The sequence below is a fragment of the Spermophilus citellus genome (genome assembly GCF_964194105.1).
Source record: "Spermophilus citellus genome assembly, chromosome: 18".
NCBI lineage: Eukaryota > Metazoa > Chordata > Mammalia > Rodentia > Sciuridae > Spermophilus > Spermophilus citellus.
The window spans coordinates 54,231,260-54,257,252 of NC_138200.1; the positions used below are offsets into that span (position 1 = coordinate 54,231,260).

General features: G+C 42.3%; 1 protein-coding gene across 2 annotated transcripts in view; it reads left to right on the plus strand.

Annotated features, from left to right (window-relative positions):
* The window catches only part of WWP2 (WW domain containing E3 ubiquitin protein ligase 2), a 139,575-nt gene that overhangs the window by 96,445 nt on the left and 17,137 nt on the right, over positions 1–25,993 (plus strand). For both annotated transcript variants that reach the window (XM_081275514.1, XM_081275513.1), the window contains 3 exons: positions 57–267; positions 14,382–14,471; positions 22,311–22,485. In XM_081275514.1, coding sequence (XP_081131640.1) covers positions 57–267; positions 14,382–14,471; positions 22,311–22,485 — 476 coding nt within the window. The remainder of the gene's footprint in view (positions 1–56; positions 268–14,381; positions 14,472–22,310; positions 22,486–25,993) is intronic.

Consider the following 25,993-nt stretch of genomic DNA (forward strand, 5'->3'; position numbering starts at 1 on the left):
TGTAAACAGAATTGTTCTTCTTCATTGACTTTTAAAGTATGGTTGGGGATTTTCAGTGAATGATGAACCCACTGCAGCTTCTGATCCTGAAGAATCTTCTGTTGTTGGTGTGACGTCCCCATCTCCTGCAGCCTTGAGTGTGACCCCAAACTCCAACACAACGTCTCTGCCTGCTCCAGCCACACCTGCTGAAGGAGAGGAACCCAGCACTTCTGGGACACAGCAGCTCCCGGCGTCTGCCCAGGCTCCCGATGCTCTGCCTGCTGGGTGAGTAGCCTTCTGTCCAACAGAAGCCTTATCCTTCTCAAAGACTCAGCCCCCTTCACTGGATCAAAAGAAACACGGTTATTTATTACCTAGTAGCCAGTTGTCCCAGGGGAGGCCACTGTGCGTAGATGCAAGGGAAGTGGAAGAACTGCTTGTTCTACATAAGTCTAAATCATCTGGGCAGAATCAATGCTACCTTATGCCATGACTTGAAATGAACAGCTTTACTCAAAGAGAGTGGCTTTTATGGAACAAGGAGCTCATTTTGCCTTCCTGAATTGTGGGAGGGTGTTCCTCTGAATTCTGCCAGAAAACAGCTCTTTTCTTCAGCTTTATCTTAACAACCTCTGGAAGACTTGGGCTTCAAGTACTGAACATTCGTGTACATTATTCCTGTACTACTAGTTTTCTGGCCATCTTTTAGTTTGAAATTAAATTTGATGCTAAAGACCTTAGATGAGAAGATAATGACCCCAGTAATCCAAAAAGAAGTTCAAGTATGAGTATATAATAACGGGAGATTAAGAGCAGGAACCTGGGAACCATATACCTGGGATTGAATCCCCCGCCACCTCCGTTGTATGGCCTTGGCAAAGTGACTTTAAGCATACACATCTCTCCAGGAAATTAAGGGACTCAAATAAGATGGTGTATGCGAAGTGCTTGCCAAAAGATGGGCATCATACCCAATAAGGGGCATTTTTGAAGAAGTTTTTGTGAAAGAGCCGTAAAGGAAAAGAATGCCTCTGGCCTGGGAAACAGTCTTGGTGACTGCTGATCATAGCCAGGGCTGGTTGCATTGTCCATCCTGGTTACCAGTTTGGTACTGAAGAAGCCATTGGCCGTATTGCTATAATGACTGGTGATCTGGCTGAAGTTGGCTTGGTGGTAGTGTGTGTCCTCTGAGCCCTCATGATGCAAGAAAGTTAAGCCTAACTCTGTCATTCACTGGGTTGACTGACATGTCTCTCACAAATCAGAAGGATGTGAGGTCTTTTGCTTGATGTGCAATGTGCCATATTGTTCTTAAAGGTGCTTCTGAAAATTCAGTTGTTAAAATATGAAGCATGAGGGCATAGGTATTTTTAACCCCAGCACTTGGCATGCTGCCTAATTCTTACCCCTCAATAAAGTGTGTCCATCAGACGGAAAGTATTGCAAACCCTGTGAGAATTGGAGGTGTTAAGAGGTAGCTCAAGTTTTTGATTTTGCAAGATGATTACGAATCAGCTAGTTATGGTTACTCCCTGTGGAGATGTCTTTTCTATTTTATGTGGTACAGAATACTCAAAAGACCTTTCGTTTGTCATCTCAAATCTGTATGGCATAGTTTTGGGGAAAACAGAGCAGAATCATTTTGGCAGAAAGGAGAGAAAATGGCTGCCTGTGTCCCTAGTGAGCTGTTGTTTTCTTTCTGCTGAGCCAATGCCTGGAAGGCCGGCCTCACTCCTATGTCAGTCACAGGCAATTAGGGCTAATGGCTCAACGTGTCTTTATGTAGGGCGTGTGTGAGGGTTACTGTTCTCCTGGATTGGGCACTTCCTGTTTCCAGGCAGCTGGAAAACTCCAGACTCTGAAAACACTCTTTATTCTCAGTCTGGCAGATTGAGCAGCCCAGGGAAGCCGATTCCCCTCCCTCCTCTAGCCAGAGGCTGAAACACTTTTCTGAGGTAGATTTTGAATAACGTCTTTTCCTTGGAGCATTTGGAACGTGACAAAGCCCATGTGCGGGTCTGGGGTGGCTGCTGCCTACTTTAACATGTATGATGATCCAGAGGAGGATACCAGAGTGCCACTTTTCCAGGCTCCTCAGTGCCTTTCTCTGAGTTGACTAGAGTACTCAATACTTTGAGGATTGTCTCAGGGTCTAGAAATGGCCAGCTACCTAACTGGAGGTGGCCACCCGCACTGTTGAGTGGATGGTAGTAAGGACAGCAGACTTTGGTTGGCTCATATGTATTGGAAGCTAGAAAGACATGGTTTCTACAATGACCCCAGCTATTTACAAGTTTAGAAGATTCAGACAAGGTGGATTATTAATTCATTCCTGGTACCTTGATTTTGGGATGTCAGGGACCAATGAGAGAATTAAATCTATCACACTAACCCAAATGCCAGCAGAGATTATGTTGTGGCAGAGTGTCACCTCATAGGAAATGCACCTTCTTGAATTTGCAGAATGCTTTCATCTTTTTTGAGGATATATAAATTTGTAGCATTTAAATTAAACATATTCTAGTGCCCAAGTTCAACTAATGATTTCATATGATCCAGTTTGTCATTAAATAAAATATCGGTTACCATTTCAGAGATGGCAAGTCCGGGGCTGGGCATTGCAAATGCTGTGCTAACCAAGAGATGGTCATCGTACTCAGAATGTTTTGCCGGGTCTGCTCTGGCCGCTCAGTGTTCTCCCTCTGGTTTCCTTGTCTATTCCCTTGCCTTCCTTTGGGATCTGACGCCAATTCTCATTTCTCTCTCTCGAGCCCCTTGCTGCACCTGGGTATATTGACCCTAGCTGTCTAAAAAGGAACTTATCATCCTGCCTTCCCCATCCAGGCTAGAATCGGTTCTCTCTCTTAATAATGCCACCACCATCTGCCCAGGCAACTGTCAGGCCATCCACATGTCACTCCTTCCTGACATCCATCTAGTTATCAAGCCCTGCTTTCAGCTCCCCATGCTTCCTTCCTAGCGTTCATCACAAGTGTAATTAAAAAAATGATGTAATGAGTGCTGTCTCCTGTATGATAGTGTAAGTGCCACATGGGTAGGGATGATGTCTTTTAATTTCCCACTATATGGCTGTGCCTAGCACAGTGCCTGGCACATGGCGGGACCATAGGAAATGGTTAAATGAAAGAATGATTCTCTATCTTACATAACGTGGCTTCATGTATCACTGCCTGTCACTTAAATGACTGTTCTTACCCTTTCCTGATTTATTTTAACCCTTTAAAATGAAATTCTGAGCATGACTTTACATTGCTTAGAAGGCTAATTTGTCCTTTGGTTAAATTCCGATATGACCCTACCTCCCTACCCAGCCCTCAGTGGAAGCCACTCTGCTTTGCTCACGGAGTTGTAGCTATGATAATTTAGTTTGACGAATGCTCCACCCTCTCTCTGGAATAAGGACCCTACCCCAAGCTGAACAGCATCCTGGACATTTTGTCCATTTATTCCTGTACATCTTCAAGTCTCAGCTAATCGGTAATTCCTCAGGGAATCCTCCCCTTACCCTTGGTAGATGAAGGTAAACCTCCACGTGTGTCTGTTTGCGTCTGTAATTGCTTGTTCATGTCTCTGCCCTGCTGTGCTATAAATGCCAAGATGGCAGGGTGCCTGGCACAAAGTAGCCCCCCAAGACATATTTGTAATGAATAAATGAATATAGGTTGTCTTTTCCCCTCCTTTCCTCCACCGGGATGAATGTTTTATGCTTCTGTGACGCCTCAGAGAAAGAGCAACTGTGACTAGAATATTGCATTTTTGTCCCTAGAGCAAGAAAGTTAAGCCTAGCTCTGTCATTCACTGGGTTGACTGACAAATCTGTGTCTCTCACAAATCAGAACACTCTTCCCTGTTCACAAGAGATCCTCATGCCCTGGCAGATACGTGCAGCATGGCTTCTCTTTGCTAAGGCATTTCTGAGTTAAACTAGGTTGCTTTCTAAGGCCTCCAGTGGATTCTGTTTCCAACTTTATCTCCTCACCTCCTCAATCTCTTAACTGAGGGATGTGAGCAGGATTCACTTGGGGATCCCATGGATCTAGGTTTCAGATGCCCACATTTCCCTCCGGAAGTCTGCACAGAGGGTCAAAGGCCACTGAAACCTGGACAGCCTAAGTCCAAATACAAGTCTCATTCTTTTCCTCTCTCCCTGTCTCTAAACCCTCCCGATTTCTGGAGTTTTTAACTTAATTAGCACAAAAGAAGCACTGGAAGGGTGTGGAATTTCCAGGTTGCAAATTTCTATTAAAGAAGGACTGGCAGGACCCTTTGGGGAGACATGCGAGATAGTGTTCCAGGCAGGGGACAATGAATGGGAATTGAGGCCACTTTGGTCCACTGGCCCTGTATCTGGTTTTTGTCAGCTCTGAGCCCACTTTGGGGACTGAATGCTCATTAACAGACTGTGTGTACATGGCTTCAATAAATTCCAAGTGCGCCTTGGTCTCTGCAGCTCCCTCCTTCCCTCGCGCACAGAGGCGCATTATTTGAGCCTGGCAGCCGGCACACTGCTGTGGTTTCTTACATAAGGCAGGGCGTTGTGTTTGGACTGCCGACTTACCTCAGCTCTGCCACTTCACACCAGCCTTTTTCTCCTGCAGTCATTGGCTGCCTTGTCTGTTTCCTGCCTCAGAGTAGAATTAATTGAGGAGGGGTGTTTTCTAGATCTTTGGGATTTGCCATCTGCCCTGTCCCCAAGTCCAGTTATGGAGGTCCAAAGACACTTTCTTGAAGTGGTCCTTAAGACACTATCAAGGGCGACTGTCTCTTAAAAGAGTTGGTGCTTTGTTTGTAGAGACACCCTACAACTGGAATTTGGAACTTCTCTGCTAAGCTATAAACCAGCCACTGCCATCAAATTCCATTCCAAACTCAGTTTCAGTGGTAGCCAGTCTTACCCAAGGAGTTTTAAAACAGTGCTTCTCAAATTGCAAAGAGCCTGTCCTTTGTTGTTATTGTTGCTGTTGTATTGTTTTAATTTTAAATTTCAATCTGTTATAAACCCATGCTTTTGTTCTATACTCTGTTTAAGGGGAAGACTCTATAGATACTGTAATTGGATGTTGTGAAATATCAAAGCCACCAAAGTTTCTAAGTGCTGAGAACCTTCTATTCTTTTCTGCTTGCAGAACTGAAAGAGTTTGTACTGTGGATTACTTTGTACTAGATGAAAGAATACTATTGGGGAATCTGTGTCTTTCTCCCAGCTTGCTTATTGCTGAATATGGGTTAGTCCTTGATTTTGCAAGGATTATCACAGGCCCAGAGCTTGCTGAAAAGTATCCACTCTGGCTTCCTTTCCTTGTCTCAGAACACACACGCCTTATTTCAAAAGACTCTACAGCTTTATTTTCAAAGGCTCACATGAATGTAATCTCTCATTATTGCTAATTTTCATTTTTGCTGAGCTTTTTTGAGAGCTCCTTCAGAGCAGGGCTTATTGTGTTTCTCTTTCCATCCTTACCTCCAGGGAGATGGAGTGATAAGTGTGCATCTACTGAGTGGATACGTGATTTCACATTTTCAGTTGCCCTTAAAATTTTAGTGTCCTTTTTCATTCGATTATAAAAGCCATTGATAGAAAGCTGGAAAAGAAATAGAAGAGGAGGAGCAATGACAACAATGACAGTAACAAACACCCACCCAAATTTTACCATTGGTGTTTTTTTATACAGTTTGTGCACGTTTTTTTCCTGAACCATTAATAAGAGCCACCCACCATTTGTTATAAACCTTTACAGTGTGTTGGGGACTGCTAAGTTCTATGTATGGATTATTTCATGCAATCCTCACAATGCTTCAAGGTAGCTACTTTTATCTGCATCATGCAAGTGAGGAAACATCAAGAAATTTGCCTGAGGCCACATATGCAGACATTCACATGTTGGCACACATCTACCAAAATTTGATCACCTTACAGTATGGGCTTTAAAACTGATTTATTTATTTTTAAAAATATTTTTTAGTTGTCAATGGATTGATTGATTATTTATTTATTTATTTATTTATTTATTTATTTATTTATTTATGGTGCTGAGGATCAAACACAGGGCTTCACACTTGCCAGGCAAGTGCTCTACCACTGAGCCACAACTGCAGCCCCCAAACTTATTTATTTTTATGATAAAATATTGCAAACATTCAGATAAGAATGGTGATACATTAAAAAGTGCCGAGGATATAGCTTAATGGTAGAGTACTTTCCTATCACGTGTGAGGCCCTGGGTTCCACCCCCAGTACCATGAATAAAAGAAAATTCCTGTGGGCTTGCCAGTTAGTTTTATCAGATTTTAGCTTTACACTGCTTTTGCTAGAGTTGTCCCTTAAAACAACAACAACAACAAAGAAATAAAACCCTTGTGAATAAGACCTTGCCAGTACATTTGACAGTCCTGGGAACTCCTCTCTGATCCAATTCCCTATGTACAGTGAAACATGGAACTTGGGACATCCATTTAAAATTCTATGTGATATTCTGTTGTATGAACAGGTAAAAAATGTATCCATTATCTTGTTTCTTCATAATTATAAACAGTGCTGGCAATGATTGTTTTCTGTGCATGCCTTATGGTGTACATATTTGTTTATTTAATATGTCCTGGAACTAGAATTTCTGTATTGTAGAGGATGAAGATCCTCGATGTTGGCAGATAAACCATCAAGTGCTTTCTCAAGTCAGATCACCAGTTCACACTCCTTTGAGCATGTGTGAGCATTCCTGCTAAAGCTGAGATTTTTTTCATTTTGGCTGGTCCGATGAGTATGAATGGTATCTTCTGTGGTTTTGAGATTCATTGATTACCATTGATGTTGAACCTCCTTTTAAGGTTTTTATTTGGTCCTTTGGTTTCCTTTTTTTGTGAACTACCTACTCATATATTTTTGTCCATTTTCCTCTTTGGCTTTTTAACTCACAGAATTCTCCATATATGCTAGATAGTAATCACTTTTCAATTACATGCATTGCAGATATTTTCTTTCAGTTCATAGCTTGTCTTTTCACTTTGTTGGGATGCCTTCTATTTTGCAGGAGCTTAAAATTTTAAATAGCCAAATTTTTTCAGAGGCCTCTTGTAGCTTGTCTAAAATTCTTCCTTATTCTGAACTTATAAAAGTTTTACACATATATAGACACCCCATGTTTTTGTTGATTTTGATATGCATGTTTTCTCATATTTAAACTCAAGATATTTGAAAGCATTGGCATACCATCATTTAGTGGGCAGTTCTTTTTCTTAGTTTTATATTAAATAGTAATACAATCCATGGTATTTTAAATTTAATAAAAAAAAGATTTTATATAAATTTTAAACACAATTTTGATGATCTTAAGTGTGTTATTTATTGACTTGTTTCTATACCCAATATACTGTATATATCTGAACAAGACAGTATTCATCTTCAGTGTTATTTTTGATGAATGAATACCCCTTGTAGAAATAATATAATTTATTTTATTAATACTCTGCTTGGGGACATTTAGGTTGTTTCATCTTTTCTATAACTGCTGTAATGTGCTGTAATAGACGCATACATGGCCATATCTCTGACACGTAACTATTTCTTCAGGCTGTTTCCTGGAAATGGAGCTGGTGAGTTAAAGGGTAGTCAAATGGGCAGAGTTTTGGACCAAGTTGCCAAATTGTCCTTTGGGGAAAGAGAATACATTCATTTTTGCACCCACCAACCATTTTTGAGAAATGTTGCCAACATTTACCTGAAAAAAATTTTTTTCAAAGTTTTATAGACACCATCTCTAAGAATTTCTTGCTTGTCTGTCAAAGCATACATTTGAAAATTGCCAACTTCCATTGAAGAGCTGTGGGGACTTTCTCAAGCAAAGAAAATGGAATGGTTGGAGACTAAGGAGAAGAAAACCAAACTTAATTCAGAGCCTCAGTAGCTGAAATAAGCCTATCCTCCTGGATTTAGAAGGCATCAAGTACTGTTGATAGTTGTGGAAAGGAGGTTAGTGTGCTTAGTTTTCAAGGGTAAATAAGTATTTCAGGAAAGGTCCTTGGGGGAAGGAACTAAATTAACACATTTCCTACCCAGTTTACAGAGGACCTACTGAGGCTATAACAGTGAGCAGTACAGAGAGATGTTCCATTTTACCTGGGTCTCTGTCTCACAAAACAGGCTGAACACTTACCTACAGAGGAAGTAAATCTCATGGTTCGCCCCAGAAGTGGACTATAGGAGTTGGTGCTAATGCGTTTATTATAGGAACATAAAATTAAAACAAACAAACAAACAAACAGGAGTTTTATGTAATATTTGCCTGTGGCGAGTTGAATTTCTACATAGGCTGCTTTAAGAATACTTGAATACTTCCAGTATATTCTTCCAAAGTTCAGTTTTTGTTTCAGTACCAGCAAGACTTGTTTTTTGTAGGGCGTGTAAAGGTTCTGGCTTGATTGTTCTCCAATGGAGAAAGTGTCTTTTGCTTGAGAGTCATCTTTACTAATGCCCAGTGCCTGGGGAATAAAAAGTGAACAAATTGATGACTAATACAAGTTAATAATTCCCTTACTAAGATTTGAGTTTTTGAGCATTCCGACCTGTGCATTTATAAGAATCATTTAAGGAAAATTCTGATACTAACCTGAGTTCCTCCCCCCACGTCCCCAGTCATTCCAATTTTATCCCACTTTTGGTGAAATGTTTCTGTCCAAACACAGGAGGATCTGACTAAGAACTGTGTTGACCAGGATGGGTGGATACGTGCTGCAGTGGCAGACCATGGAGGATTAACTTCCTAAAGACCTTTTAGGAAGTCTGCAAGAAAGTGTGGTTCAGGTGACCAGACATTGTCCTTTCAGATAACATAGGACAGAGATGATCTACCTCCTCCTAATGATGGGATTATTTTCTAGCCCTTAACTTTTTAATGGTGGCTATCATTGGGAGATTGAGTGTGGAGAAGATGCACAGAGGAGTAAAGGGCACCCATAGGAGCCAAGATAATTTAGGCAAAATAAAAATTATGTCAGATTAATTGAAATTGGAGACTGTATTTAATTTTTTTCTGACACAAAGACCACATGTTGTCTACCATCTGACTTAATGTTACTTATTGAAGGCCAAAAAGCAACGAGTTGATGGTACCTGAAACAAACCTGATGTTTTGAACCTTGAGAGCATCAAAGAAGGCTATTTAGCAGTAGCAGATAGGGCCCGGGTGACTGAGATACAGTATTAAGTGAGACCTTTGGGCTGTTAGTTAAAAAGCTTTTTAATCTTAGCGTGGAGAAGATGCTATAAGGGACATCACCTTCTTGGTGTGGGGAGACCAAGCCAAGCTAGTTGGAAGGCTTCATCCAGCAGCTACCAAGAAGGGAGAACCTGGAGGCTCATGTGGCTGATGGTAGAATGACCGCCCGCTGCACATGAAGGAAGGGAAGGTACTTGTATGATTTGTGTGTAGCTGGCAGGTCAGGGAGTTAGAAGGAGTTAAGAGTTAGAGGGAGGCAGGCCAGAGAGCAGGGAGGACCCACATGGACGATTAATCTGAACAGGAAATTTTTATAGGAAAAATGTAGATATGAAAAAAGAAGGGAGAAAAGAGCTTGTTTGTCTGATAACTATATTTTTCTGTCTAAGCCAATTAAGAGGATTCATAGAAGGGTGCCAAGATTTGCTGGCACTAAAAGAGAGACTGATTTCTAGAATTGGCTGCAATCAAAGATGGGAAGAAAAGATCTTGTCTAAGCCTGCGTCCTCTAAAGAGCTGTTGGAGTTTATGGAATACAAGGGAAGAGGAGAAAACACCGATTCTGTTCCTGGCAGTATGTGGCAATTCCACTGTGCCAACGAAGGACTTTTACTTCATGGAATTTGAAGTATTATCTTCAAATTAAAATATTAGCCAAAGTATAATGAAACCAGAGTTTTTCCCTTGACTCAGATTAAACATAAACAAAGTCAAAAGTGGATTCTTCTTACAAAATGAAAAATCTAATGAGAACTTTTTAAATAAAAGAACAATGTGTTCAGTTTTTTTAAAATCTCGGTTGCTACAATAGATGATTTGTCTTTATAAATGGGACATCTCATCCAAATATTATGGACAGTTTTCCAAATAGTGACTGCAGAATGGGTAAATTAGTGGTGGTGCCGGGGTTTTTGTACTGAAAACTGCCTAGAGAACCCGTTTCTAAGGAAGGAAAGGCTATAGCTAGCTTCTTGGGGAATGCTGAAGTGTTCTCGGGTACTAAACTGTACTAGGGTCAGAGGTTTGCTTTCATTGTCTCTAGGAATTTCCATATTTCAACACTCTTTTATTATCTTTTTGTAATGTGGGGATTGAACCCAGGAATTCTGTGCCATTGAGCTACATTCCTAACCCTCCCCCCCTTTTTTTTAAGTTGTAGATGGACACAATACCTTTAGTTAATTAATTTATTTTATTAAAATTTTTTTTTTTAGTTGTAGATGGACACAGTACTTTTATTTATTTATTTTTATGTGGTTCTGAGGATCGAACCCAATGTCTCACACATGCTAGGCAAATACTTCACCACTGAGCCATGGCTCCAGCCTATGTATTTATTTTTTTATGTGGTTCTGAGGATTGAACCCAGTGCCTTGCATGTGTTAGGCAAGTACTCTCCCACTGAGCCACATCCCCAGCCCCCTAACTCCTTTTATTTTTTTACTTGGAGACAAGATGTTTCTAAGTTTCCTAGACTGACCTTGAACTTAACGATCTTCCTGCTTCAGCCTCCCGAATTGCTGTGATTACAGGCATGAAGCTGTGCTGGCTTTAATGCTTACTTTTAAGCTAAGTATCTTCCTCTTGGCCTTTCTTTTTCTTTTCTTTTTTTTTTTTTTTTAAAGAGAGTGAGAGAGGGGAGAGAGAGAGAGAGAGAGAGAGAGAGAGAGAGAGAGAGAGAGAGAGAGAATTTTTAATATTTATTTTTTAGTTCTCGGCGGACACAACATCTTTGTTGGTATGTGGTGCTGAGGATCGAACCCGGGCCGCACGCATGCCAGGCGAGCGCGCTACCGCTTGAGCCACATCCCCAGCCCCTCTTGGCCTTTCTTATTTCCAAATTTGGATGAATAAAAAGAGTATCAGATTTGCTACTTTTTCCTAAGCAGGTGATTGGTGACTTAGCAAATGGCTCCATGTGCCACCTGCTTTCTTTGCTCACAAGTTCTACCAGATCCTCACAGGTGAGATACCAACCTCTGGAGCTGCAATATTTGTTACTCTTCCTTTTTTTTTAAATTCTGAAGGACATTCAGAGAAAGATCTTTTCCTTGTCTTACATTTTCATCTGCCACTTTGCTAAGAGATTCTGCGCTTTTAACAAATATTAATAAAATACCAAATGGGGTCCTGAGGATCTTCCTTGTATACTGGAAGGAAGCAGGGCATCTGGGTCAGGTCCCCAGGAATCTGTCCAGTTGGAACGTGATCACACATACCCAGGAGAGGAAGTATTCCGGAGTGCATTTTAGTGGTGTCAGTACAGAAAAGGAAGTGGGAGATAGCTTGAGACTATCTTATACTTTGAATTTCTCCAGAATACATTGCAACTTAACCTAGTGTGTAAACCAACTAAAATATAATTTAGGAGTATATTTTTTGGTAACAGATATTTGGGTTTCAACCAGCCACAGGTAGACAACTGATCAAACTCTGTGTAAATGAGGCAGAAGCTGGCCATAGCCCTTCATATGACTTCTCTACTTTGCACTTGGCCTATTGAAGGTCACTGCTCACAGTGCTGGGCTGAACTCTCTGGTCCCCTTCTGGTTCTAAGTGCTTCCTGATTCATGAATCATTCTTTGTTCAGACAAACTCTGTGATATTTAATTTGTCTAAAGTTTTTCTTTTAATAGTAGCACTCGTGTACTTAGCCCCGTAGCTGACCCCTCTTGGTTGTGTGTATGTGGAACCACCAGACATGGCTGCCCTCACAGCTGGCCCTTCCTGTGATGGAAAAAGTGCAGCTTCTTTCAGTGGATTGTATCTGAGAGGAGGGTTGAGATTAAGACAGCCTAGAAATCAACCCCATGGTCCCATTATAATACCCCCAGCCATCTTGGTCCTGCAGGGTCTCCTCCCTTGATGTCAGTGCTGGGGATACCTCTTTGATTCTGAGATCAGGACGGGGAAGGTAATTTGTTTGGTCCCTATACATTTCATTTCTTCCTCCCTTTCTTCCTTTCAGCAAGGTATGGTCAAACTCATGGGCTTCTGGGGCAGAGCTGAGTTGCTCTGAGCTCCAGTTCCCTTGCTGATGGTGGCACTCCCACCAATGGATGGACACAGGGGTTGCATGGCAGGAAGCGTTGGTCCACAGCTCACTGCAGAGTCTCATTCTTTGCTTTAGAAATTTGGTGCATCTCTGTTTCTGAACGAGTTTCTAGGGGCTGACCATGGTAGCATGATGATCATACATCCCTGTTTAAATGAAAAGTGACACTGAACACAGCTAACATCTATCGTAGTAGATACAGCAGGCTTAATAATAGAGTAAGGACATGCTTCAGTATGTAGTCAACTCTGCTGTAGGTAGCATAGGTGGTCCTAAGAATCATCCCGCTAAGCAAAATCATGCAATAAAACCATAGCCCTTCTGGGAAGAAATGGGTAAAAGGATTAGCACTCAAGAAATTTGTCAGTGCCACATAAACCATCTAGGAGCTTAATACTAATGGTAGCACAGCTTTACACATGTTCAATGATTAAGAAGTACACAGCCCTGCTTCCAAATGGCAATTTCCCTGGACAGTTCCTGGAGTTGCCATGTGGAAGCAGGTGGTGGGAGGGCAGGGGCTTGTGGCTGTTACTGTGAGCTAAGTAACTCATCCTGAAATCAGATGGAGCATGTCCCGTCCATACCATGTGGGACCATCTGGTGCAGAACTTGAGGAGGTAAATGGAGGTGGCTGGTGGATGACTGGGTTTTGTGTACTTCTGTGTGACCACTTTTAGCAGAGGGAAGTTTCTGTGTTCATCCAGTCTTTCTCACACACAAAAATCATGTATAAGTGAACGCACAATTCTTATTATATTATTCTCTCATGTATCAGTTACATTGGAACAAAATGGCATGTTCAAAACAAGCATCATAGCAGAATAGACTGTATGTAAGCTTCCTTGAAAAGGCCACCTTCCCCACATTTCTCACTTTTTCTAATAAACTCCTGCTTGTTACTGTGGGGGGAAAAAAAAAGAAAAGGCCACCTTCCACTAGGCAGTACCCAAAGGAGAAGTAAATGAAGTCAATGTAAAACACAAAGGCTCATGGGACCATTAATATCCTTTATAAAGTGATAAGCAGAGCAGGCACAGTGGTGCACGTCTGTAATCCCAGCCACCCAGGAGGCTGAGGCAGGAGAATTGCAAGTTTTGAGGCCAGCCTCAACAACTAAGTGAGGTCCTAAGCAACTTAGCAAGACCCTGTCTCAAAATAAAAAGTAAAAAGGGCTTGGGCTTGGGTTGTAGCTCAGTGGTAAAATGCTCCTGGGTTAAGTCCCCAGTAGCAAAGAGGTGGGGGGGGGAGGTGATAAGCATTATAAAAAATGTTTGTATCCTCTGAGTATAGATTGCTGTATTCTAGGTGAGTAGTTATAGGGAGGGTGTTGCAGATAACAAGAATGTTGGGGTGGTGCTACTTGGCTGTATTTGTACTGTTAATGCTCATGGTTTCTCTGAGTGAGTCACCTGCCACCTTTTCATCCTTCCTTTAGCACAGATGAGCCCCTCTCAGCACCCAATTTCATATTAACTTTCTCATAGACTGGCCTCTTGGATGATCAGTAAATAATAGTATGCTGTGTTTCTCGATTCACCTGGATTTCTTGTAAAGATCCTCTGTGAATGAATCCCATGCTTTAAACAAATTTTATCATGAAATATATGATGGTAGGAGAACATGGTTGGCCAAATAATTTGTGCCTTTAACAGAGTGTGTTGCCTGAACAGGCAAGAGGGTCCATAAATAAACTTTGGAGAGGTCCATAAAACCCAGAAATTGCATATGTATTTTTGTCCTAAGTGTATTTTGGAAGGAAAGGAACCTCAGCTTTCATCATATTCCTAAAGGGATCTTTGGCCCTGATATGACCAAGAAATACTGATTTCAAAAATCCACAAATGTAGACTCATGGGGGTGGTTTAGGGGATTTACAGGGTACTTTTTGTGACCCAGGACACTGATCCCACAAAGAGGGGCTACTGTAGTTTCCTCAGAAACGTTCCTGGATGCCACATTTAGCAACAGCAGGGAGCTGGTGTGACCACTGGGTCAGTGTGATGCTTCATCTTTACTGCTTTTTCTAAATTCAGTGGTGAAGGGTTTTCTGGCTGGTGGGCTCTGCCTTACAGCCATGCATCTCATGTCTCCTTGGCTTTGTTTTCCAGATGGGAGCAGCGAGAGCTGCCCAATGGCCGAGTCTATTATGTTGACCACAACACCAAGACCACCACCTGGGAGCGGCCTCTTCCTCCGGGGTAAGGCCTGAGATTCTAGAACTGGTGTAAGAGTCACTCAGTGGCTTTTCCACCATTTCCTACCACAGCTCTTTCTCCCTGTTCTCTCCTTGGTTTTCCTTCCCTTCCCCATCTACTTTCTCTCCTTTTTCCTCTGTTTTCCTTTCTCTCTACATGCATTGCGTTGGCCATGAGTGATGGCGATGGGCTGTGTTAAGTGGGGTTCAGAGCTGACATGGAGGTAGGCGGGCAAGGAAAGCCTTCTGGGCCTCAGGGTCTTGATGCCTTAGTCACGTCACCATACAGAGACATCTCCTTAGGGCCAGGTGTTCAGTTCATTTCTTTGAAGGTAGCAAAGCATGGTGATATTGATCTTGGATCATTTGACTGTTTTTTTTTTTTTTCATCCAGTTTCCTTAATCCTGTTCTCATTCTTCGAATGGACTAGAATTTTTAGAGAATCTCTGGGGAGTAGGCTCAGTGGCAAAGTGCTTGCCTATAAGGCATTCAACCCCAGGCATCAAAGACAGACAGACAGACACACACACACACACACACACACACAGAAAAGAGAGAATTTCTGAGGGATAAAAAGGCACGAGAAGGTGGGTAAAGAAGACTGATGAGTTTCTCTGCACCAATGTGCCCCAAAAGGCAGAGAGTCTTCTCATTCAGCTGGACTTGGTGAGAACACAGTTGGGTTCTCCAAAACCAAAGGATGAGAGAGGCTTCCAGGGGAGGGAAGACTGTCCAAGTTCAAGGAGAAGGGGTTGGATTTCCTGTTTGCCAGGGACAGAAAGTTCTTTGCACATGTATCTCCCAGTCCTGAGAAAATGTATTCTGCTACCAGGAGAGAATCACCCCCGACTAGAGCAGCCACGAAAGGGTTCCTGAATAAAATATGAGCACTTCCCCTTCCAGAGTGTGCCCAGGAAGGGAGTCAGTGGTAGGGAGACTGGGAGAGCCCCGGTGCTTTGTTGGGCTCAGCTGTCAGGCGTGTGCCAGGCAAACACCACCTCACCTTCTGGCCCTACACATTTCCATGGATGGGCTGCTTTTAGCTTCGGTTTCCAGTAGAGTGCTTGAGTTTTCCTCCTCTTCCTTGCCCGTCTCAGAATGGAGCTCACAATGTGTCATCGTTAGTGCTCACTCTGTTTTCTGCTTTGACTTGAAGTTAAATAAGTTGCCAGAGTTGAACATTGACTTCTTAATTTAAAATAATACTAAAACATTGTGCTATGTGGCAATGATGGAAAATATCGTATTATTTTGGAAGCTTTCAAGTATAATAAGCCCCTACAGACTCAATGTTCAGCTTCAGTTATCAACTCATGGCCGGTTTTGTTTCATCTGTACTGGGAGCCAGCACATTATAATGGCATGTGGACAAAATCTGGTCCTCTACCTGCTTTTGTAAATGAAGTTTTTTTTTTTGTATATGAAGTTTTATACAGCCCTATTCATGTTTTTTGTTGTTGTTGTTGTTGTTATTTTGTTTGCAGTGCTGGGGATTGAACCCAGGGCCTTGTGCATGTTAGGCAAGTGTTCTACCACTGAGCCATATTCCTGGCAGTGCTCACTGTCTAAATATCATCTGCTTTCATACTTCAAGCAGAACTGATTAATTGCAACAGAGACTATATGGCCTACAAAACCTAAAATATTTATCTTGTGGCCCTTTGTAGAACGAAATTACTGGTTTCTGATTTATAACCCTCATCACCTCCCCCACACTCTGATCTAGATAATTTGGAGCACATCTCATTATATCATTTACCCATATTTTAATATATATTTGTAAAAAATATTATCATTAAAAATGATAAACCACAGGTTTATTAATAGTATGTTCTTCATATTGTCAAATACCTAGTCAATATTTGAATTTCTCTAATTGTGTAACAAATCAAACATTGACATTAACAGTATGTATCACACACTTGCACTTTGTGTATTTACAAGGTGTGTGTTTGAAAGCAGTAGGAACTCTATGAACCTGCTGTTACTGCCCCTTAACTCTCTAGTCTGTAAGGTAGACCTTGACCTGGTGAGTGTTTGTATGGAACTGAAGTAAAGATACAATTCTAAGGAAGGTTGGAGATTTACTTTTCTTTAAGTAAATTCAGTTCAGGTGGGACACTAGATGAATCTTTGTTCTTCCTACGACAGTTTTAATGTTCTCCTCCAACTTATTAGTTCTTACTGAGTTTTAGGCAAAGAGCTTTGAGCCTCTGGCTCTTCATTCACTAGTAATAGTAGGGAACCCAGAGAGAACACAGTGAATTCTTATGATTTTATTGCTGAATAATGGGAGAAGTTCTGTCCTAGCGAAGTGTAAACCATGGTGAGAGCAACTTGGAAATTACAGATAGAGCCACTGTCTCAGCAGATTTAGTCACCAAAGAGCAAGATTGAGCCAGAGGATTCACTTTAGCAGGGCCCTCCCTTATAGCAAATCTCCGGGAAACATGTAGGCAGACTGGTCATTTTATCCAGGAGCAATGAATTGGACCTGGTAGGATGAATGTGGTCACTTGCTCCTTAGTCACTCTTAAGCAGTGCTCAGAAGTAAGCAGAGAGAGAGAGATCACTGTAGAACATCAGGGTAGGGAGAGCCTCACAGAGAGTGGATCAGACTGTTGCAGGAAGGGCTGGACTTACCTAAGAATGGTAAGGCGATCCAGGTTAAGAGGGAGAGTGGAGGGGCAGCATGTATGTGGAATGTGAAAGACATGTTTGGGGAATGATGCCTAGAACAGTTTTGTTGGAGTGAGTGGTTGGTGTGAAACAAAGATGCTCAGAGTGTGTCCAGTGAGGCCCTTGGGTTTGGTGATGCCCACTGGAGTCAAAGATGGCAAAAAGACTGAAGGGGTCCCCAACCAGTGTGCCATTTTTACGTATTATGAGTCTGCATTAGATTTCATCTGAAATGAAAGGTGGGTTATGCTGCTTAGAAGTTTGAAGTTCACCCATCCAGAGGACTTCTAGTTAAAACATGTGGGTTGAATGTTTGTTTCCATTCTTCTTGAAAACCCACAGAAATGGCAATAAAGGTCTGAAAAAAAAATCAGAAACCTTAAAAAATAAGGACTGAAAGAGGCAAACAGCATATGGAGGAGATGTTAATAAGTTGAGTTGCTGAGAGATAAATGGCAGAGCTGAGAAAGCGGAAACCCAAGTCTGTAGTATGAGGTGTCCAGCAGGAAGCTGGCCAGCATGCCCCGGGGAGCCCTGGGAAACCTCAGCTATTACAGACACCAAGGAGGGCTGTGGAATGAGATTGAAGCCTGAAGGTCAGTTGAAAATTTGTGCAGTGAGTGGTTAGATTGTCAGGTTGTTGGCCATCATGCCATTCCTGGCCAACCACGCACACGCACACATACAGACACACACAGCCTCCTGCTGACCCTAAGAAGCTCCTCAGCAGAATCAGCCATAGGGACAAGCCACAGCTGTAGGAAGGAATGAACTGGAGAAAGGGATTAAGTGAGGATGTAGTATTCAGCCCTTAGGAAAAAGACTAGAAATTTTTTATTGCTAAGAAAAATGATCAGTCTAAAGGAAAGAACTACAGATTGTCTATGTGGGGACCTTTTGATGAAACAGCTGAGCCTCTGCTGACCACTGTGCAGAGGAGCTACAGTCAGCAGCCCCACCTGAGCACCCTGAGCTTCCAGTCGCATGGTAGTAGCTCTCTTATAAATGTGAACAAGCAGCCAACAATCAGCAGAAAGGGACAAAAAGGGACTTGGTGAAAACAGTATAGAGAGCTGAAAGCAAACAAACTGCAGCAAGAAAAACCCAACTATGATTAACACCCTCAAAGATTTGGGGAAGAAATATGGGCTCTGTGCAACAAGAACAGGGGGCCATGAAATGATCCCTTCAGGAAGCAAGAGCTGTTAGAAGTTACTGTGTGTGACAGCAGAAGTAAAGAATTCAGGGGCTGAGGAGATGGCTCAGTTGGTAGAGTGCTTGCCTCCCATGCAATTCAATCCTCAGCACCACACACACACACACACACACAAAAAAAAAAAAAAAAAAAAAATCAGGAGAATGACTGAAAGATAAATTTGGAGATAAGAAAATTAGAAGTTGAATTTAGGAGATCTGGCATCTGAATACTGGTTCTAGCAAGATCGGAAATAGGATAAGAAATGATCAAAAAAATTTTTAAAAAATTAAGAAAGGATCAAGAATTAAGAATGCTACAACAGCTGTAGAGTGAGACCATCACAATTCTGACAGAAAATGATTTCCTGTCTTGAAACCAACTTCTAAATCACCTTTTGTTCATTTTAACATTGAAGTTTTAGGATACAAATAAAGGCATCTTTAGATTTTCTGGCTTTCAAAATATTAACTTTGGTGTGTCCTTCATCGGAGTCTCCTAGATCATTTATTCCACCAAATAAGAGGAAGTGGCGGAAGAAGCAGCATGGGATGTAGGACACAGGGGCCTCAAATGAGAGAACATGGAAGTTTCTAGCAGGAAGAGGAGAGACGGCTCAGGATGAGGGTGGAGAGCAGTATACAAATTAGCTGAAGAGTGTGGAAAAGATGTGGCTGGGGGGTTGATGCCACCTCGATTATATGTAGACATTACATCTAGATGACATCGAGATTATATCTAGAGTCAGTCCTGATTTCAAGTGAAGCTGGATCTAGCTGGGCAACGATGTTATGAGGGAGCTGACTTTTCTTCTATTCTTCTGCTTTGCCATCTACTGGCTCAGCTTCATATTGTATTTTAATCTGGGGCTGAATTAGTGATAAGTTCTTAAAGCCAAGCAGAAAGAAACAAGGCAGTTCTTACCTCCAGAAGAAAAGCAAAAGAGTTACCTGAGTAGGAAGTGTGTTTCTAGTATTCTATGTCATCACAATATAAATGCTGAATATTGATTTAGTAATGATTTTCCATATTTAAAATGAGGGGAGGAGATGGCAGTGTGTGTAATGAGGGATAGAATATAATAACTTGATCCTCTTTTACATAGTGGAAAGTGCATAAGGAACAGGGAACACGGGGAAATAAATAATGGAACGGCATGTTGTTTAGAGGCATGGATATACATACATACATAGAAGAAGCGGGTGAGAGTTGAAAGTAGTTTCCTCTGGGGACCAGGGATGAGCAATGGGGCTCATATTTTTCATTATATACCTTGTTGTCCTGTTCACATTTGAAAGCCATATAGAGGTGATTTCTTTGATAATAATACAAATGACTACTTTGGAGAAGCTATGAGAGTGGTGGATAGCTCCACATTGTTGTGAGCCTTGAGTGCTAACTAACAGACCTTGGCTTATGGGTGGCAGGAACCTATAGTGTTTTTGAGCAGCAGCAGGCCCTTGAAGCCAACCCAATGTGGTAGTTCTGATGGCTGTTTATAGTCGGATTCTGCATGGGGAGATTAGCTCAGGTTGGCTGCCGTAGTCCAGGGGTGAGGTGGTACAGGCTGGATATTGAAATGGAAAGTCAAGGGCAGAGAGACAACAAAACAAGAAGCACTTGGACTGAGTGATATTCTGAAGTCAGCGAGGACATTGTGGTACAGTATCATCCCTGGGAAGAAAATGTGGGGAAGACTCAGATATGGGGAGAGCTGTAGCATTTATTTGAATACAGAGGGACAGTAAGTTATCAAGGTATGGCTGTCTGGTGGCAGGTAGGATCCAGATCCAATCTGGGAGCAGGCCATTGGGTCTGGGAACTGCTTGAGGGGAAGACCACTTTTAGTGAGGTCATGAGTTTTAAATTGAAAAGATCATTGAAATGATGGCAAAAAAGCCAACTGAGAGGCTAACCCAGAACATCAAGGATCATTATGAAGGGATCATAATGATTATGCAAGTGACATAAAACTCCAGATGAGCAGAAATGAGAAAGGAGTCAGGGAGCAGGATCTGCAGTTGTGTGGGGTGATACAGTGTAATCTCCATTAGCTTCCCTTTGCATAATCTTAGTCCTGTTTTCTTCTGTTGGTGTCTCTTTCTTTTTTTTAATCCTTTACTTCCCTCTTGGTTTTTCAAACTTCTGATGGAAAAGTTCAAGCATATTTCAAACTTGAAAGAGTAGTACAGTGAATCCTTTGCAACCCTCTTCTGGTTCTAACAATTAAAACCATTTTGTCTCATCTGACCTCCTGCGTTTCAGGGGAGGACCTGATAAATTTTAAAGCAAATTCTAGACATCATATCCTTCAATCCCAAAATATATCCTGTATGTCTCTTAAAAAAAAAATGAGATTTTCCAAAAACACTCATCTCACCCACCACAATTATTAACATTTCCTTATGTTATGTCATACACAGTCATGTTCCATGTCTCCAGTTGTCTTAAAAATATTTTTATACTTGTTTGAATCAGATCCAACCCCAAGGTCAACACATTGCTTTTGGCTAATATGTCTCTTAAGTCTCTCTTGATCTATAAGTTTCCCTGTTCCTTGTTTTTTTTTTTTTCTTTTTTTTTTCAGTCCATTTATTTGTTGAAGAACCTTGGCATTTGTCTTACAGAATTTCTTTTACTTCGGATATGGCTGATTATGACCTTGTGGTGTTGTGGAACATGTTCCTCTGTCCCTTGTCTTTCCTATAAGCTGGTAGCTAGATAAGCTGGCTTGATTAGATCCAAGCTCACTTTTTAACTCTGAGGTATTATCTACATACAGTGAGAGGCACAGTGCTGTATTTCCCAGGTTTGACCAATGCATTCCCTCATGTAACCCACCCCCATCAAGATGTAGAAAACTAGCTGGGTGCTGTGGCGCATGCCAGCAATCCCAGCAGCTCTGGAGGATTGCCAGTTCAAAGCCAGCCCCAGCAAAGCAAGGCGCTAAGCAACCAGTGAGAAACCCTGTCTCTAAATATTAAAATTCATAGTAGGGCTGGGGATGTGGTTCAGTGGTTGAGTGCCCCGGAGTTCAATCCCTCGTACTCGCCCCCCCAAAAAAATAAAAATAAAAAAAGATGTAGAAAACTTCCATCACACTGGAAAGTTCCCTCCTAGTTCTTTTGGTCTCTTCTTCCCCATGTGTGTGGAAATCAAGTTATGCTTACCAAGTGCAGCTGAGACTTTCTGCTTTCTGTCTGGGGCCCCTCCCTGTCTGTGGGTATGTTAGAACCAACTTTGGAAAGGTCGCTTCCTCACCAAAGATAACATGAAGAGTCCTACTCTTCTTCCCAAGACCATACAAATGTTTCCATGGATACCTTATATTGGGAGGATTTCAGTCACAACTAACAAAAATTAGTATCTAATTGCTTAAATAATGAAGGAAATTTAATGACTTATATAATTGAAAATTCTAGATATAAATCCTGATTTCATGTGAAGTTTGATCTGATGGCTCAACAGTATTACCCAGGAGCTGGTTTTTCTTCCATTTTTCTGTTCTTCCATCCTCTGGGTCAACTTCAAACTATGTTTGGGTCCAAAATGATGACCATTGGCTCCCAGGACTGTATGCTTCCTCACCCGTAGTTAGATAGACCCAGAGACTATATTTTTCCCCCGATACTAGCAAAAGTGCTGAGCTCCATCTTGATTGTTCCAGATTGGATCTACATGCCCACTCCCTGTCCAGTTGTTCAACTGCGCTGGGAACAGAATCAGTTTGCCCAGAGCTACAGGGATCCCCAGATGGAAATCAGGAGGCTGCTGGGATAACCACAGTCTGCCATGATCATCTAAGCCCCATTGGCCTCTGAAGGAGGGGCCTGCCTTGCTGTGCATCCAAGCTCCTGTGCTGCGCTTGGCCTTCCCTTGGTCCCTCCTTGACATCCATCCTGAGATTTTTCTAGAAATTGGTGAGGGTGGGGTAATCCTTATATTCATTCTAAACTGAATATTTCCAGCTGGGAAAAACGCACAGACCCCCGAGGGCGGTTTTACTATGTGGACCACAACACTCGGACCACCACCTGGCAGCGACCGACAGCTGAGTATGTGCGGAACTACGAACAGTGGCAGTCACAGAGGAATCAGCTCCAGGGGGCCATGCAGCACTTCAGCCAGAGATTCCTCTACCAGGTGAGAGGACAGGGGCCTGCTGCAAGGGAGGGCAGCCTCCCTGCACTTGAGAATGTACCACCTCCCGTGTTCTTTGTAGACCCAAGTGGTGAGCACAGAAGCGATGGCTGGAGACGTCAGTGCTCTGACCCTGGGGATTTTACTCATCACCGTGAGATTCCTCAAATTCCAGTGTTTAGAGACTCCATGTCCAGCCTCTGGTTTAAGAAATAAACATGTCTGAAGCTAAATTCACAGACTTTCTTTCAAGACTGACTTTCTTTTCTTTACTCTTCATTTCAGTCCATTCTCTCTGACTTGAAACCTGAAAATCAGTTTTGACTTTGTCCATTCCTCACCTTTCTGAATGGAAGCAGTCACCCAGTTCTTCTTTTTCTACTGCTGCAATGTTTTTTTTTTCTTTAGATCTTTCTATGTGACAGATTCTCAAGGATGGAGGACCTTTAAAACAAACGATAGCCCAGGGGCCAAACTGGCCTACCACTTGTTTTTTTTTTTTTTTGTAATTATAGACAGCATGCCTTTATTTTATTTGTTTATTTTTATGTGGTGCTAGGGATCAAACCCAGTGCCTCACACATGCTAGGTAAGTGCTCTGCCACTGAGCTACAGCCCCAGCCCCCCGACCACTTGGTTTTGATAATAAAGTTTTATTGGGACACAGTCACACCCAGTTTATATGCTGACTGGGGTTGCTTCCGTGCTATTGCAGTGGAGTTGAGTAGTCATCAGAGATGGAAAAGCCCTCTAAGTCTTAAGACATTTATAGAATGGCCTTTACAAACTTTGTAGACCCTAAATTTAGATCAGTCTCCTAGCTGGGCATGGTGGTGCACACCTATAATGCCAGTGGCTCCTGAGACTGAGGCAGGAGGATCACAAGTTCAAAGCCAGCCTCAGCCAAAGCGAGGCACTAAGCAACTCAGTGAGACCCTGTCTCTAAATAAAATACAAAATAGGACTGGGATTGTGGCTCAGTGATCGAGCGCCCCCGAGTTCAATCTCCGTCCGGTATCCCCCCTTCAAACAAACAAACAAACAAACAAAAAACAGTCTCCTGTGTGATGCTAAATCTTTCTTTGCTCCCTCCTGTCCGAGTTGTCAGAGTCGCCTCTGCTGGCATCCCCTTGTCTGTCCTGCCTGTTCCCACCAGAGCAGTCTTCAAAAGCCTTACTCTCATTGCATCACTGTACTGGCTCAAACCCTCTGTGGTCATTACCCACAGAATAACATTTAAACCTTCTAGTCCAGAATTCATGGTGTGCTGGTCCCAATCATCTATTGGTCTCCTACACTATGCCTTGTAGAAGCCCCCAGCCCCACTTCCTGGAGCCTCCATCAGTGACTTGGAACTGGGAAGAGTCCTGCTACATAGGCTCTCTGCCAGGGAGAGGTGAATTTCCGAACTGGAGTGCTGATTGTGTTTTCCAGGGCACCTAGAGCTCAAGGTCAGGTTCATGGAGGCACCAGCACAGGAAGGGTCAGTATATTGCAGACTGATGGCATTTTGAGCTGGACCAGGACTTTTAATTACCACGTATAACCTTGTTTCTATTTGGAATGAATTTTAATCCTATAATCCATTTCTAAGTTAAATTCTATCCTAGTTAGATGCTCAGAAAATCTTTAATTCTATTTAATTGAATAGCAATCTTTTTTTAAAAAACAACTTTAAATCACTTTTGCCTTCATTTGTGGCTCTTCTCCTGATCATCCAAAGCAGGAGCTCCATCATCAACCTTAAATCATGGGAACATCTCCCTTGGTGACCTAGTCCCTTTTGTCTATGGGGCCTGATTGCTCATCAGAAAGTAAGGAAACTGAGAAGGACCACAATTTGATGAGCAGAAAGTGAGGTGTTTATCATATGAAGTTGCTTCCAGGGTCCTCCTACAGCTGCTGATGCCCTGGTGGTCTTGCCAAGTGCAGCACTGTTTATGTCCTTATGCCATGCTGTCTACCCCACAGCATGCCTGGTATCCACTTCTGGCTTATTTCAAAATTGGATGCAGTCTCATCACTCTCTGCATTTCAGAGATTGTTCCTCTTGAGCCTGTTCCCAAAAGCTTTGCCTGCCATTTTCTTGGGTGGTCCTGGCTGCAAAACTGGAAAGATCTAGAGCATCTTTCTTCTTTGATCTGTCTGTCCTTTGACAAGGATACATCTTGGGGTTTCACATGGTTTTCTCTCCCTGATTGTCCAACTTCTTTAAGAAAAAAAAAATTCCTTTAATGGATACCGTACACCAAATAGGTTCCATAGGTTGACTGAAATGTTTGGTGTCCTAGAGGAAAGATTCACAGCTTCTGATGCTTATAGCCCCTTGGTCTTTATGGAACATTCTTTCCTGTTGCCTGCCTCTCGTTTTAGTGACATAATTTCAGGCTTATAGAGATAGAAGTTTGACTTGGAGGGCTTCTAAGAAGTAAAAATTCAATACATTTTTTTCCCCTTAATCTAAAACGGTTTTCTCAGCTCAGCTGGGGACACAGGAGGGTTCTGCCTGGGGTTAGGGGTTACCTTTTCTCTGAGAAACAAGGTTTATATTGAAAAATATGGTGGGAACCTGTTTTTGGTCTGCTCTCAATGTCTCTCTGTTGCTTTTTCTCCCCCTCTGGAGTTGGTTTTCCCCTCTTGTTTGCTATGGTGCCATGTCCTGGTTACAAGCAAGAAGGGTTGCTTTCATACAGTTATTTTGGGGTTTGGCCTTGGCCCAGGGTTTGACTCGGAAGACTTAAGAGCTGATACTGTACTGGCGGTTTCCCCTCCTCCTCCTCTTGCTGGGCTTAAACTGAGACCTCGTTCTTTGCTGCACTGCAGAGAACATGAAATACAGTTCAAAAATGGGAGTCAAGGGAATCCCAGATTGCAGTCTCCTGTCGTTCCTTCCTGCTGTCTGCCTCCATGTACACCTTTTTCATGTTCTCTAAGTTATTGTTCTCCATATTTCTGGCAGGTTTTCCTTTCCTGACTCCTAATGTGCCTGTACTTTTGTTTTACCCTTGCACTCTCTTTTGGTCCCATGTTTGAGTTCCTGCTGTGGTCCATTGAGGATGCTGGCACACATGACTGTGTGCTGTACCATTGTGCCAGGACCCATCGTGCAGCTTACTGTTTCCAGGGCACCTCTATCTTTATTTCAACTTTGTCCATCTCCCACCTTGTGACTAAAAGAAGAAGCCAGGGTCTGCAGGACTCATACTGATGGTTCTGGGGCTCCTAACATGTGGAATCAAATTGCACTATTCAGAAACAGACAACTTGCTCCTTATTCTGCAGAGAGCCCCTCAGATGGAATTCTCCAGAACCCGTGTTTTGTTCTGAGTTCACTGAGTGCATCCTGCAAAGAAACAACCCTGATGCCTTCCTTCCTCGTTGCAATCTTTACGCCCTTCCCAGAACCTTTCTTGCCCTTGGCTGTGTTTGCTAGACATTCTTTATTTCTGAATTTGTGTCTTAAAATATTACTAGGACTTTGTGCCTAGTTCCCAAGAGACTTGAATTCACG